This window comes from Mastigoproctus giganteus, chromosome 9 (assembly GCF_048544385.1).
Source record: "Mastigoproctus giganteus isolate SK-2022 chromosome 9, ASM4854438v1, whole genome shotgun sequence".
Classification (NCBI taxonomy): Eukaryota; Metazoa; Arthropoda; class Arachnida; order Uropygi; family Thelyphonidae; genus Mastigoproctus; species Mastigoproctus giganteus.
This window is the reverse complement of record NC_143583.1, coordinates 87,329,401-87,344,875: the sequence shown is the minus strand read 5'-3', so window position 1 is coordinate 87,344,875 and position 15,475 is coordinate 87,329,401. Positions and strand designations below refer to the sequence as shown.

The following is a 15,475-nucleotide window of genomic DNA, read 5'->3' as shown; positions in this document are numbered from 1 at the left end:
GATAAAGCTGACCTGCTAGCATCCCATTTTTCTTCCAGCTCACATATTAATGATCTTGGTAAAACACCTCCCACCATTCCTAACACGCTCCATTCAATGCCTTCTGTGGTCTTCCGTCAAAAGGATATCAGAAGGATTTTGATGAATCTTGATGCTAAGAAAGCTCCAGGTCCTGATAGTATTTCTCCACTTGTTCTCAAAACCTGTGCTCCTGAACTTACTCCTATTCTTTGCCGCTTCTTTCACTTTCTTATTCTAAAGGTGTTTTTCCTTCTGCTTGGAAATTTGCTCATATCCAGCCAGTTCCTAAAAAGGGTGACAAATCCCTCCAATCCAATTATCGTCCCATTGCAATTACTTCTACTCTTTCTAAAGTAATGGAGAAATCAATTAACCGCCAACTCTTAAACTACCTAGAAACCCTCCGTCTGATCAACGATCGCCAGTATGGATTCCGTCAGTGTCGATGATCCACTGGTGATATTCTGGCTTATGTTACCCATTTATGGACTAATTCAATGGAAAGGTTCGGTGAAACACAAGTAGTTGCTCTTGACATCTCAAAGGCTTTTGATCGTGTTTGGCATAAAGGTCTTCTAAACAAGCTTCCGTCTTATGGTTTGCCAAATGTTTTTAGTACTTGGTTATCCAGTTTTCTCTCTGATCGCTCACTGAGGGTGATGGTAGATGGCTCTGTCTTCTAACTTCTCCACTAATGCCGGTGTCCCCCAAGGTTCAGTTCTTTCCCCCACTCTTTTCCTCTTGTATATCAATGACCTTCTTCCATTGACTGGAAATCCTATCCATAGTTTTGCCGATGATAGCACATTGCATTCAATTTTCCATTTTGAGAAACCTTGTCCTGCTCAATCAGCTTCGAAGTTTTCGAAAATCTGCTGCCAATTCCTTAAATGCCGATCTTCAGGTAATTGTCCAGTGGGGCAAAGACAACTTAGTTGATTTCAACCCTTCTAAAAGTCAGTCTTGTCTTATCTCGCAAAAAGGATTCTTCTGCTCCTATGCTTATCTTTAGTGACACTCCGATTTCTAGGCAAAATGATATATCTCTTTTGGGGATTACCCTGACTTCTAATCTCTCTTGGCACAAGCACATTACAAATATTGCTTCCTCTGCATCTAAAAAACTTGGTTTTCTCTTTCGCTCTCGGCGTTACTTTTCTTCCAAACAGCTGCTCACTCTGTATAAATCGCAAATCCGCCCTGCCATGGAATATTGTTCCCACATCTGGGGTGGTGCCCCCCCAAAACCTCTCTCAGGCTTCTTGATTCCATTCAGAAGAGGGCAGTTAGGTTAATTAATGATTCATCTCTAACAGAGTCTCTCCACTCGCTTTCTCATAGACGTACTGTTTCTGCTGCATGCCTCTTCTACAGATACTTCCATGGGCACTGTTCTTCTGAATTGGCTTCTATAATTCCCGCTCTCTCTTTCAAAACAGTCCGAACACGTGCCGCCACCAGCCAAAATCCATTTACTGTCCAGCTTCAAACCCACAGAACCAACTTTTCATCTTCCTCATTTATTCATTCAACTGCCGTTTTCTGGAACAACCTTCCTTCATACGTATTTCCTGAAAATTACAATCTACAGAAGTTCAAGTCCAATGTCAACAAATATCTTCTTTCGTCTTTTCAACCTCCAACCCAAGCACGGTACTAAGTACTATAGGTTCTAATACCTCTCGTGTTTGGGGTTCTCATAAAAAAAAAAAAAAAAAAAAAAAATTATTATAACATATTGCTTGGCTGTTGAAGAGGTGATTACCAAACAATCAGCAACCTTTTGTTTTAGATAAGACTTTTTTTTTTTTTTTTTCTCTCTCCAAACTTCAGTAAGTTTATTCATTTCTAAAATCTTTCTCTCAAGAATGGCAGACTTTGTGAAGTTGAAGACTTGTCTTTGTCTCTTAATTTCGTTCTGTAGCAGTTATGTTCTGCCTCTTTTGCTGGCGCCTCCGTAGCCAGGTGGGCACGAGCAGCACACACACTTCTTGATCAGACCGGCGTTCGAGCCCGTGACTATCAAATACGGAGGATGCGGAAAAGTCAGGGAATGACCACCGCATATCGCCAGAGCAATATGGCCTTAGTTGCTAATGCTCCTAAAAAACCAAATAACAAACTAACAAGCCTCTTTTGTTTGGAATATAGTTATTCCACGTAATAGCAAAAAACATTAGGATTATTCATGTGCCCTCTTAATGCCATATTAATGAAAATCTGAAGTGGATTTAAATAAGATCACAGTAGAGCGTCAGTTATCCGGAATTGTCAGACCTCTTCGGGATAGCAAAATTATCCGGATAATCAAACGTAATGTATTAAGGTAAAAGAAAAATACTTTAAATAGCATGAAAAAAATTTATTTAATTAAAAATAATCATCATAATAACTTTTACATAAATATTTGCACATTTACATATGTATGTATATTCTGATTGGTATATTACTGCAAATTATATGTGGAAAAATATTTAAAGTAATTTTTTTAAAATGTTCTATCATTTTTTTGTTTCGTTTGTTATGATCTTTTTTTTTTTTTTTTTTTGCTGCTAAATCTCTAAAGTTCCTTAATAATATCAATTTGATTATATCGCATTCTTCCTGGTTTTCTGTCCATTTTCAGTGCTGTATCTTTTTGTTGACATTTTACCAAGAACAATAATAAATTGTAGTTTCCGGCTGATATTATTCTCACTGAATCTGGAGCTAAACTAAACATAATATGAAATGAAGAGAATAAAATATGTCATGGAAAATTGGGTTCACGGAAGCAAATGACTAAACTATCGCTCATGGTTTCCAAGAAAACCAATTAGTCCTAATTCAACATTTCACCAGGGATAGACTGAAAAAACATAGAAATACTCTTGTAGCATAATAAACATTTGTCCCAAATACTACCATTAATAAAAAAAATAAAAATAATAATAATTATAATAGAAGAAGAAAAATCAGCCTATTTCCTGATAACCGACAGTTCTACTCTATTTAAATCTTACAGCAGTAAGATTTAAATTTTAATTTAAATAAAAAAACAAAATGTGTTGGATGAAATGTCACTTTTGGATTTAGCCTATTTAATATAAAACAGTTTTAATTGAAAAGTGAATCACTTTTTTCTTTAATTACCATTTTTTTCTCCTCCAGGTAAAACTGTAACTTTTGATATAGAAGTTAATTATGCCCAAGAAACACCTCTCATGTTTTCTCGGTGCAGCTCCCTTGGTTCTCTTAGTAGCTTTGATCAGCATTCCATCCATGATGATAGAAGTTCTGTTATAAGTGATTTTAGGTAAATATAAAATGAATTTGAAATATTAAAGTTCTGCTGTCTTTTTTACAACTTGTACAGGTTATAGTATATATTTCTTGGGAATATTAATTGTATAAATCTTTAATCCTTATAGTATCAAAGATTGCCTTTTTTAATTAATTTTTTTTTTTTTTTTTTGAAACCCTAAATGTGAAAGAGATTACAACCTATAGTACTTAATACTGTGCAAGGGTTGAAGGTTGAGGAGATGGAAGAAGACAAGACACTTGTTGACATTATACTTGAATTTCTGTAGTTTTTTCAGGTAATATTCTGCAGTTTTTGGCTTCCAGAAATGGAAACAAAAGGAATAAACACAGAAGAAAAGTTGGTTTTGTGAGTTTAAAGTTGGATAGTAAAAGGATGCTGACTGGTTGCAGCACATGTTTGAACTAGTTTGGATGGGGGGATTATAGAAGCCAATTCTTATTTCTTATTTAGCTTACTTAATATTAGCATTAGCATTAGTAGAGGCATATGATGCAAGAAAGCAAGCTTATTCAGCATCAGCCAAAAAAAAAAAAAAAAACACACCACTCCCATTTCACCCCTCCGTTCGTTCGAAATACCTGTCCAGTTGAGCCTTAAATTTGTTTAGGCTATCAACTTCAACAACAAGTGATGGAAGTCGGTTCCACCAACCAACCACCCGCTGGCAATTCAGAAGAACAGTGGCTATGGAAGTATCTATAGAAAAGGCATGGTGCAGAAACAATATCTGAGACAGAGTGGAGAGACTTTGTAAGAGATTGATGATTAATTAACCTGACTGGTCTCTTTTAAATAGCCTACAAGCCTGAGAGAGATGAGAACAATATTCCACGGTTGGGTTGAGTGGATTTGAGATTTGTAAAGAGAGAAAAAAAGTAAACCCAAGAGCAGAAGAGAAAACACAGTTTTTTTAGATGCAGAGAAAGCAATGTTTTTGCTGTTCTTATGATGCTAAAAGAGATCAGAAGTTGTAATTCCTAATAGAGATGTGACATTGTCTAGAAATCCAGTGTCGTCGAATATAAATGTTATGAGCAGAAGGATCTTTTTTGAGAGATATAAGAGGATTGAGTTTTAAAAGGATTGAAATTAACTGAATTATCTTTGCACTACTGGAGAATTAACTGGAGATCAACATTTAAGGAATTGGTAGTGAATATTTGAGAAAACTTGAAGCTGTTTGTATAGGGCAAGGTTTCTCAAACTGGAAGGTGGAGTGCAGTGTACTATCATCAGCAAAACTAAAGAGGATTTCCAGTTAATCAATATCATTAATAGGTGCGTTCAAAAAAGATTTGTGTTCACCTAGAAATAGTTGTAATAAAAGGTTGAACAAACACCATGTGTATTACACATTTTTAACATAGTCACCAGACAAAATGACATTTTTGATATCTCTCAATATATACTTCCTGAGGCTAGTTTTGGTAGAAGTCCTCTGACTCTCCCTCAAACCTTGACTTGGCAGATGTCACCTCATCATAAGCAGCAGCAAAGTCTCCTCCACAGAGAAAGGAGTGTAGGGCAGGGAAGAGGAAGAAATCAAAGGGTGAAAAAGATCAGTGGAATAAGCAGGATGTGGCAATATTTCAAACTTACATTCTTGGACACCTCACTGCAGTATGCAAGGAATGCATAGGACATTACTGTGGAGCTAGTGCATATTTTTTGACAGATTTTCCTGTCCTTTTTTCTTTTATAGCAGCATGTAGCTTTATGAGAAGGTTGGAATAATACTGCTCCGCCACAGTACAGCCCTTCTGAAGATAATCTGTTAGTATTACACTATGCTGATCCCAAAAAAACTGACAGCAGCACTTGGTTGTACCTTTTTGACATTTGTTTTGTTTCAGGATCCAAGTTTCATCCATAGTGACTAGCTGTGAAAAAAAAAACTCCTGCACACATTAACAATATCTGTTGTGCACAGAGTCAGATGTCTGAAAACCAATCTAACTGACACTTTACTCGTATGTAACTGTAATAGATGATGTTGTCCACAGACTCTGCACTAATTTGGAGCTCTGCAGCTAGTCCTTTGATTCTAATATGGCAGTCTTCCAGGATTGATGCCTCAATTGTAGCAATGCTTTCTTATGTTACAACAGTTGCTGGGCATCCTGGGATTTCTTCATCGTGCACTGGGATTTCTTCCACAGTTTGAATTGTTTATACCAGTGGGTAACAACAACCTGGGCAATCTTCTCCGTAAACAGTAAGTGGATTGTTTTGGGTGTCTTCCCTTGCAGAAAGAGGAACCAAATCCTCGATCTGTATTCCACTTTATCCATTGTGATATTTCACCTTATTTGGTGCTGCAAAGAAAAAATGAATTGTAAGATCAAAACCAAAATTTGTGTGGGTGCTATAGATTTTTCAGAGTATCAAACAAAAAACAAAATGATCTTTGTATCACGACTACTTCCGGGTCAAATATGAAACTTTTTACTCCCTCTCCCTCCCTGCCATACAAATACTGAGGAAAAGAGTGGAGAAAAAAACTGCACTTTGGGGAATAGTAGCATCAGAGGAGAAGTTAGAGGAGGGAGCCTTCTACCATTATTAATATTAATAGGCTTATGCTGCACCAGGAAAAAAAAAAGCTCCCGAGTTACCCTGAGAGAGAGAGAGAGAGAGAGAGAGAGAGAGAGAGAGAGAGAGAGAGAGAGAGAGAGAGAGAGTGAGAGAGAGTGTATGAGTGTGTGTGTGTGTCAAAAGTAGAAGGGAATCACCAAGAAAGAGAAGAATGATGATATCCAGCTCAGGACCCTGGGTGTGCCAAGCCCATACTCACCAGATGTGAGCCCCCACTGTGGGGTTTATTATCCACAGTGAGTTGTCACAAAGAAAACTGGATAATTACAATAAACAGTCAGCAGTCCATCAGATAAAAGCTTATTTAGAAGACTTTTATGCTAAACATGCTTATTGTGACTAGAAAATTAATGCTAGTTGAAGTTATGAACATTAAAATCACCAAGGAAATTTTTTAAATTATTTCACTGTCAGGAAAATTGGACTGGAATAGCCCAGCTTTCTTAATGGTCCAGTAAAAAATGTAATTTCAAATGAAGGAAGTCCAAGAATTCCAAATGATTAATGGAAATGGGAGATCAATAGAGGCAACAAACAAATTTTACAGAATGGGGTAGAGAGGTTTTAAGCCAGATAAGATCAAAAAGACGATTCCAAATTCCTCTCTCTGACAGGGAATCGCAGAGCATACATGTGTGCAAGTATTGCCTTTGAAGTGAAAGAAATTGTACAGCAAATAATTAGGAGAACTGAGATGAGTAATGGTTGAATCAACTGATAATTGGGATTCTGTTAGAAAAAAAAATAAGTGGGTGCTTGGCAGACTGCATGTGGAAATGGACATTACTGAGATTGGACCTGAGACCACTTATATTTGTGAAATTAATGAAAAAGTGTTTAGGAGGTTTAACTCTTTTCATGGATAAATTTATTATTTTAGTGTGATTATTCATAATTTATTCAGTAGTAAATTAATAGTAGTGGAGAAAATGTACTAAGTAATGAATTTTGGGATATTGCATGCACACATGGTAAGAATATGCCCAGCTCCTTGACGTAACATGGCCTCGACAATGCCTCCCACATGCACACTGCTTGGACTCCCTCCATTCACTATCTGGCACAATATTGTTAGTGAGATAACTATCAAATACTGTGCCAAATAGTGACTGTAGTCTGGATGCCTCCTAGAGAGTTACCAATAGGTTCAGTCCGTTATACTCTCTAGCTGCTGGCCTGCAAACACCGTTTGCAGGCCAGCCACTATAACAGCAATTTAGAAATCATCAATATCATTGAGCAGAATTGTAAAAGTAGAGACCTATAATATTTTAATGATAATTTAAAAATATAATTAGTATGAATTCATTTTGACGCCATAAGTTTTTGGTATTGCTTCCAGTAGTTTGAATTTGGTAAACCTAGTTCAGCAGAACTCTCTTGAATTTCATAAGTGATATTTAAATGTAATGACTGCTGAATTAAAAGAAAAAAAGAAAATATTGCTTCCTATTGTTGGAAGTGATGGGTTATTCCCTGAAGGTGCAGCTCTGTCATCTGATTTAATGTTTGTTATTGGTTTGGTGCCAAATAACAAACACTTAAAACCATTAATCTGTAATCATATTAAAAAAATGAAAGCCAGCAAGGTAAACTATTGAAATCTAAATGCAAATTACAAGTGCTTTTGCATGTACTTATAAGAATTTTTAAAACTATTAATGAAAATGCCTTCATTAAAAAATAACCATTTCTAGACATATGTTAGAACCAAGTTAGTTTTGTCCATGGGTTATCTGTCATCTTAAATGTTAATAGATGTAAAATGTATGTTTAACCTTATATACATTTTGATTATTTGCATGAAAACAAAAACTGCTGTTTAAATGTTACTAAGTTACAAGGAGATGCCTTCAGATAACCTTGTAGCTGTCCTGGGATGTCTCCTAACCACTTTTCAATACAGAACTCCATACTAGGTAATTAATATAATACACATTTTTAGCAAAGTAAACTTAAAAATTCAACATATACAGTTATCAAGATTGATTTGTGTGTGTTGGGGGGAGGGGGTTTGAGATCTCTCTCTCTAAGGAATATCGAGTGAAATTATAGTCTCACAATAATAAGGCATTACTACTCATTATATAGTGTTTCTACTTCATGTTACATTGACAATTCAAACTTGTCCACATGATTGCAAGTGATGCAAATAGTATGGCATGTTATATGAGGGGTTGTCATTATCTGAATCTTCTATGAATTTCTTCTCAAAATACTCTCTTGAACTTTATACACTTTCACCACCATGTTCCGATGCATTAAATGCTTATTGTAAGCCATTTTTTAAAAGACTGTAAAGTGCTTCTGTTGTGGCTCTGTAAGCATCGTTGTTGGATGCAAAATGCTTTCCTGTTAGAGCTTTCTTCAGACATAGAAACAGGAAGAAATCACATATGGCTAAGTCCGATGAGTAAAGGAGATGTGGCAGAATCTCGGCACCTATGACAGCGATCACTGGCTGCACAATATTAGCCATATGGGGTCTGGCATTGTCTTGATGGAGAAATTGCTTCACACTGGAAGGTTCTTCATGTTTCTCACAAATGGTGCAGTAAAGTTTGACTCTGAGAACCTCAGAGTTTGCTTCCTATTCATAGTTGTTCTATGAGGCACAGAATGTGTAACAAGAATGCCTCTTGTCAAAAAACACAAGAACCATTTGTTTGTCAGCCGAATGAGAAGCTTGAAATTTCTTAGGTCTTGGTGAATCAAAATGTTTTCACTCCCTCGACTGTTGTTTTTTTCTCTGGATCATAGTAAAAATCCAAGTTTCATCATAAGTCACTATTTGATTTAAGAAGTTTTGACCCTGTGTTCCAAAACGAACACTCTACTCTGTTGTTTTTGTTCTGGAGTCAAATTGCGTGGAATCCAGTGGGTACAGATTCACAACTTTTTTTGGTGATCTTTCACAATATTGTGAGCACTACCATACAAAATAGACATTCTAACAGCTAATTCACAAAATGTAATTCACCTGTTCATCCAAGATTTCCTGGGCTTTTGCAGTTTGTTCAGGAGTTGTTGAGGTGGAAGGCTGATCAGGACTTGGGTCATCTGTAGCAGACTCTCATCCTTCACCGAATTGCTTGTGCCATTTAAATATGGCCATCCTACCAAGATACTCATTACCATATGCTTCATTCGTTTAACTGTTTCTGATGCATTAAGCCCCATCAGACACGATACCAAATTACATATCGCTGTATGTATGTCTGACATGATACTTGCTTCAAAACAATTGTCAGTCACACATGGCTAAAAAAACCTTTTCACACAACACTAGCTTGATAAGTACTGGCATGTGTGCACAGTCTGCCACTCAGTAGCAATCAGGGAGAGTGCCTCTAGCAGCAGTTATGGAAAGTTCAATCAGTAAACATAAATTCTTGCACCAGTTTGTGAATTAAATGATCACCCCTTGTATTTTATAAATGTATTTTCTGTTTGCTTTTCTATTCTCTGTTTGAAATTAATTTGTTGAGGGTAATTAAAGCAGCAAAATAAAGGTACTAGACTTGAGTTGGAATAGAAATAGTAATTTAACGTGTTGTTTGGCTGTTAAAGTTATATGCAATCAAACAAGGTTTAGGTGTATATGTTTTTATTGTGCAACTTTCACTGGAATGAACATACTTGTAGCAGCTGTATATGCATTCTTATGGCTGTCATTATTCATAACTTGATTTTATTCCTGAAGCTTAGACTTTCTGTGAAAGTAGGGATCCTTTTTTGCTTTTGGATGAAAACTTCACAGTATTCAACTCGTGCACAGGTATGTTCATTTTATCTGTAAATTGCTTTTTTTCCTTAACTGTTGGGAATGTGAATTACACTAGAATGAAACACAAATGAGGTCTTCTCTCCCCCCCCCACCCCAATTATTTGTGTTCTGTCTTTTTGTTACTTTAATATTAGTATTAGTAACGGCCGCATGTTGCAAGAAAGCCTATGGCTTATGCTGCAGCAGCCAAAAAAAAAAAAAAAAAAAATCCAAACAAAACAATGATAAAAACAAAAAATAAAATAAATAAATAAATAACTAAATAATAATAATTAATAAATAAAAAGTAAATTAAACCTATCATCCTATGTGCTTCCCTTACCCGAAAGTACTGTCCCGAAAGTAATGAACTCCTTCCACCCATGAAGGCAACTTATTCCAGTAATTTATAACTCGCTGGCTAAAATAAAACTTCCTGCAGTCCAATCTAAACATTTCCCCCCGTAACTTGAATTTATGTCCCCTAGTTCTAGCATCATTTATAATCTTGAAAATTTTGTCCTCATTCATTTTACTGATGCCTCTCAGAGCCTTAAACACCTCAATCAAATCTCCTCTAAGGTGTCTAGTTTCCAAACTCTGCAACCCACATATTCGAAGTCTTTCTTCATAAGGACGCCCTTTTGCCGATCTCACCAGGCGAGTTACCCTTCTTTGCACCCTTTCAAGAAGCTCAATGTCTTTCTATAGGTGCGGTCTCCATACTTGAACACAGTATTCCAAGTGTGGTCTAACATAAGCTTTATATAATGGGATTATCACGTCCCTATCTCTACTTGCAAAAGTTCGATAGATCATCGATAGGACACCATGGGCCTTTCTTGCAACCTGTTTACAATGCTCAGAGAATTTCATGTCTGACCGTATCGTAACACCCAAGTCCCTTTCCTCCAGTACTGGGTTTAGTTGAACTCCACCAAGTGAATAAGTTTTTTTGGGATTACTGTTTCCCAGGTGTAATACCTTACACTTTGTTGGATTAAAGCACAGCTGCCATTTTTCTGACCATTCCTGAAGTCTATCTAGGTCTCTCTGAAGAAGCTCAGCTTGACAGTGATCATTAACTACTCTACCAATTTTAACATCATCTGCAAATTTAGACATCACGCCCTCTATCCCTTCATCAATGTCGTTTATGAAAATTAAAAACAACAGTGGTCCTAATACTGATCCTTGGGGAACCCCACTTCTTACATCAACCCAATCTGAGGAATATCCATTTATCACAACCCTCTGCCACCTGCCCTGAAGCCATCCTTCTATCCATCTAAGGATTTTCCCAGTGATTCCAACCTGTTCCAGCTTATAAAGCAACCGCTCATGTGGGACTGAGTCAAAAGCTTTGCTGAAATCTAAGTAAACAATGTCGAAATTATTCCCTAAATCCAGCTCGTGAGTGACCCTTTCGAAATAGCGAACCAGATTTGTTAAACATGATTTTCCCTTTACAAAACCATGCTGAGTATCCTTGAGAATTTCAATTCGATCCAAATGATCCTGAATTCCACCCTTGATCATTGCCTCCATGATTTTCCCTACTACTGAAGTCAGACTGACAGGTCGATAATTTTCAACTTCACTTTTAGAGCCACCCTTATGTATGGGAGATACATTTGCACTTTTCCAATCCAAGGGAATCTCCCCAGAGTCTAGTGATGCTTGCATAATTAGCCTGAATGGTTCAATGCACTCGCTTGCCGCCTCTCTTAAGATTGTAGGGTATATTCCATCAACTCCAGGAGCCTTACTGGTCTGTAGGCTCGAAAGTTTTTTCATTAAATAATCTTGCGAAATTTCAATATCATTAATTACATATTTTTTAACTTCTCTCCCACAATTTCCCATTGCCACAAAAGGCTTTTCATTTGTAAATATCGATGCAAAATAACTGTTGAGTTCATCTGCAATGGCAGCTGGTGTATTTATTACTATCCCCTTTCCCTTACGTAAAGGTCCGATCTGGTATGTCCTGCTCTTCTTGGCATTTATATATGTGAAGAATTCTTTATCCCCCCTCTTTGCTCTGTTTGCTAGTGATTTCTCATAAACTGCCTTTGCCTGTCGAACCTTTTCTGTGGCTCTATTACACATCACCTTGTACCTGTTATAGGCTTCAGTACTTTTTATTGCTCTGTAACCTTTCCATGCCACCTTTTTCTGCTCAAGTAATGTGGCAACTTCACTATTCATCCAACTTGGAACCCTTCTCGTGGAGCATTTTTTTTAATGGTATATACGCATTCAAGGCATCTGTGATTGTTTTAAAAGCGTACCACAGTTCAATTGTATTCATTCTCTGCGCGATATCTACCCAGTTAATAGAGGCCATGCAGTACCTTAAGGCATCGTAATTTCCTTTTCTGAAATTAAAACCCATTCCTTTGCCTTTTACTTCTGCTACCTCTCTCGTCATCATCCACCGTAGAACTCCGTGATCACTTCCTGCTACTGGTTCCTCTACTGTCAGCCCTGTTATGTCATCTGATTCATGTGTGATGATGAGGTCTAGGATATTCTTTTCTCTAGTACTTTCCCTAACATGTTGATACAAATAATAGTCATCTAGTTGATTTAAAAATTTTGTTCCCCATGTCGAGTTTCCTTCCCATTTACTCCAATCAGAGGGAAATTGAAATCACCCATAATAAGGCATTGACGCTTACTTGCCCATTCCATTTGCATGTAGAGGCTTTTGTCATAATCTTCACAATCACCTGGTCTGTAGATTACTCCTACTCGCATTATGCCTTTGTTTCCAACTATCTCACACCATACAGACTCTATACTAGCATGTGAAATGTCTAAATCCGGGAAAGCTATCGTCGCACTCAGGCTGCTTCTGATAAGAAGCATTACCCCACCACCCCTTCTATCTAACCTATCCTTCCTAAAAACATTATACAAGCCGTACTGAAACTCATCATCCCCAATTTCCGGGTGGCACCACGTCTCTGTAAGCCCTATTATGTCCGCGTTACTTGTTTTAACCAGCAGTTCGAATTCGCTCATTTTATTGACGACACTTCTAACGTTACTGTATAAACAATTAAGATTTACTGTTCTTGTATATTTAACAACCCTAACACAACCCTTGAAGTTTTTTAGGCTCTCTTCCCTGATATTAGCTACCCGCTCACGTGAAACGCCTTTGTCCCCAGAACATCTAGATAATACGTACAGTTGGGGTAACAGATAAGAACTCTTAAGGTATGTGCAAGAGTTACATTGACCAATATTATCAGATAAACGCGTGTCAGTATTACCCACATCCCCCCTAACTAGCAGTTTCCCTGAACCTTTAAAGTATCCTCAATAATACTGGCAAAAACTCTTGCACCACCTTTGTTTAAGAGTATCCCGTCTCTACAAAACAAATTCCTTCTACCTACAAGTGTGGGCCATGCTGATAGAAATTTACCCCCTAAAGCCTTGCAGATTCCTTCAAGTCTTGAGTTAATCTACAAGGCTCTTAACATATAATCCCTCCTATCGTGTCTGGGCAGAATTGCAGACACATAGACATTATGGCCTAGCTCGCAACATTTCCTCAGCATGGTCCTGTATTTTTCCAACAAATCGTCAGATCGTGTACGTTTAATATCATTTGTTCCTACATGAATAATAATATTTTCTTTGCCCCCTTTAAAATCTGACAATCTGTTGGTGACATCATCAATAGTTGCTCCCGGCAGACATACCCTGGTTCTGCTCCACCTATCTTTATTACAAAAAATATTCCCCGTTTCCCTGACAATGGAGTCTCCTAATAAAACAATGTCCTTTTTAACCAGAGTAGTTTGCACTTGGTTTTTCTGTTTTGAGGCTCGAATCGGGTGTGCATCACTTGGTAGATTGCTGGAGTTTTGAGTCCCTGACGAGCTCCCAGATGCATTATTTTCGAGGGCAAGCACTCGTTTTTTCAGGGACTCAAATTGTTCCATCAGTGCACCAAATTGTAATTTAAGATCGGTGCACTCCTTACATCGATCACAAAGAAAAGAATCCCCAGGTGAGGTAGGATTAGTCACCAGGTCGACCTTGGAAAACATTCCACAGGTTCCACAACGGATTAAATCATGACTCACCCGTAAATCGCTATCTGCTATTTCCGTGTGAGTCACGATACCCTGTGACGTGTTTAAGGCAGATCTCGTAACTGCCATTATAAAATTAAATAAATATCAATGAAAGTAACTTTAAAAAATTATATCTATAATATTATTAAAATCAAACAGTTACAGGAAAACCTATAACAAAATAATCCAACAATGTCTAAATAAATCAGATATTTAAAAGCACTATCCAAAAGTAAACCACTTAACTGAGGAGCCCTGTCTAAGCGCGTCCGCTCACCTCGAATGCAACGTTTAATGCTAACGTATAATATGGTGTTATAGTTTTTAAAATATTGTCTTGAATATCTTTCCAGTCGTCGTACCAGTGAAGTTGTTTCACCGAGCGATTTGCCGGATTCTCCTGGTCAGACTGTACCTTCAAGTCCTTTAACAACTAAACAGCCACTTTTCTTCTCTAATTTGCCTCCAGCTGCGACATCAGAGTCCATTGTATGTCCTATGGCTTCCCTTCCAGTAGAAACTGTTACAACTCCTAATTGCAAAAGCAGTATTTTTGAAGATGTGAGAACTGCATTCGCTGAAGAAGGTACTCCAGCCGAATTTTCGCATGCAACAAGCCTCAGCTCTTTAACTATTGATGAAGAAACAAAAATACCTCAACAGCCATTTGTGGATGAAGAAAAGAAGCTTAATTTTGCAGGAAGTAATTTCCAGAACTTAAATCAGGATCATGACATTGAAGATGGAATCGCCAAATTAGATACTTCATCCCCATGTAGTTCTCAGCATAATTCAGAAAAAGATTCATCTCCAAGCACAGAAGTAAGTTTTAGGAAAAAAATATTTAAAAAAAAATTAATTAATTAAAAAAAGAATATAAAAGTAATAATAATAAAAAAATAAATAAGAATAAAGCATTGCATTGTGTTCCTTTGGCATTTTCTTCCATTTTCACCTAAATTGTAGATGTGCTGTTGCACCATGAGTGCTGATGCACCACTCACTCCCTTAGTTATTAAAATAACTATTAATATTATATTTGTATATTAGCATTTAGTAGAGGCATACAATGCAAGAAAGCAAGCTTATGCAGCATCATCCAAAAAAAAAAAACCCCTCCCATTTCATCCCTCCATTTATTCCAATTGCCTGTCCAGCTCAGCCTTAAATTTATTTAGGCTATCAACTTCCACAACAAAAGATGGAAGTCTGTTCCACCAATCAACTACCTGCTGGCTAAAGGCAAATTTCTGCACATCTATTCTACAACTGTCTTTCCTCAATTTAAATCTGTGTCCCCTCAGGTTCTTAATCTGAGCAAGAGGAAGAATCCCATCAGCATTCAGCTTGCTCAACCCATTCAAGGCCTTATACACCTCAATCAGATTACCTGTTCTTTTTCAGTTCTTTTTCACTTTCCACTTCCTTGAGTGTAGTACCCACAATTGGTACATTTCCCTTCAGTTATTGCTACCTATATGCAGTACTTTGCATTTGTTAATGTTAAACTTCTATGCAACCTCTCAGCCCATTTGACCAACTTATCTAGATCCAGTTGGAGTAGCAATACTGTCATTAACAACCCTGCCAACCTTTGTATCATCAGTATCATTGATAAATATACAAAACAACAATGGGCCCCACACCGAACCCTGGGGAACTCCACTAATAACATTTGTCCATGAAGAG

The 15,475-nt window shown here is 37.2% G+C and overlaps 1 protein-coding gene across 2 annotated transcripts in view; it reads left to right on the top strand.

The window, feature by feature from the left end:
* Positions 1-15,475, top strand: part of LOC150080527 (adenomatous polyposis coli protein-like) — a 384,350-nt gene that overhangs the window by 302,014 nt on the left and 66,861 nt on the right. For both annotated transcript variants that reach the window (XM_090381301.1, XM_090381300.1), the window contains exons 13-14: positions 3,172-3,316; positions 14,140-14,608. In XM_090381301.1, the coding sequence (XP_090237427.1) occupies positions 3,172-3,316; positions 14,140-14,608 (614 nt within the window). The remainder of the gene's footprint in view (positions 1-3,171; positions 3,317-14,139; positions 14,609-15,475) is intronic.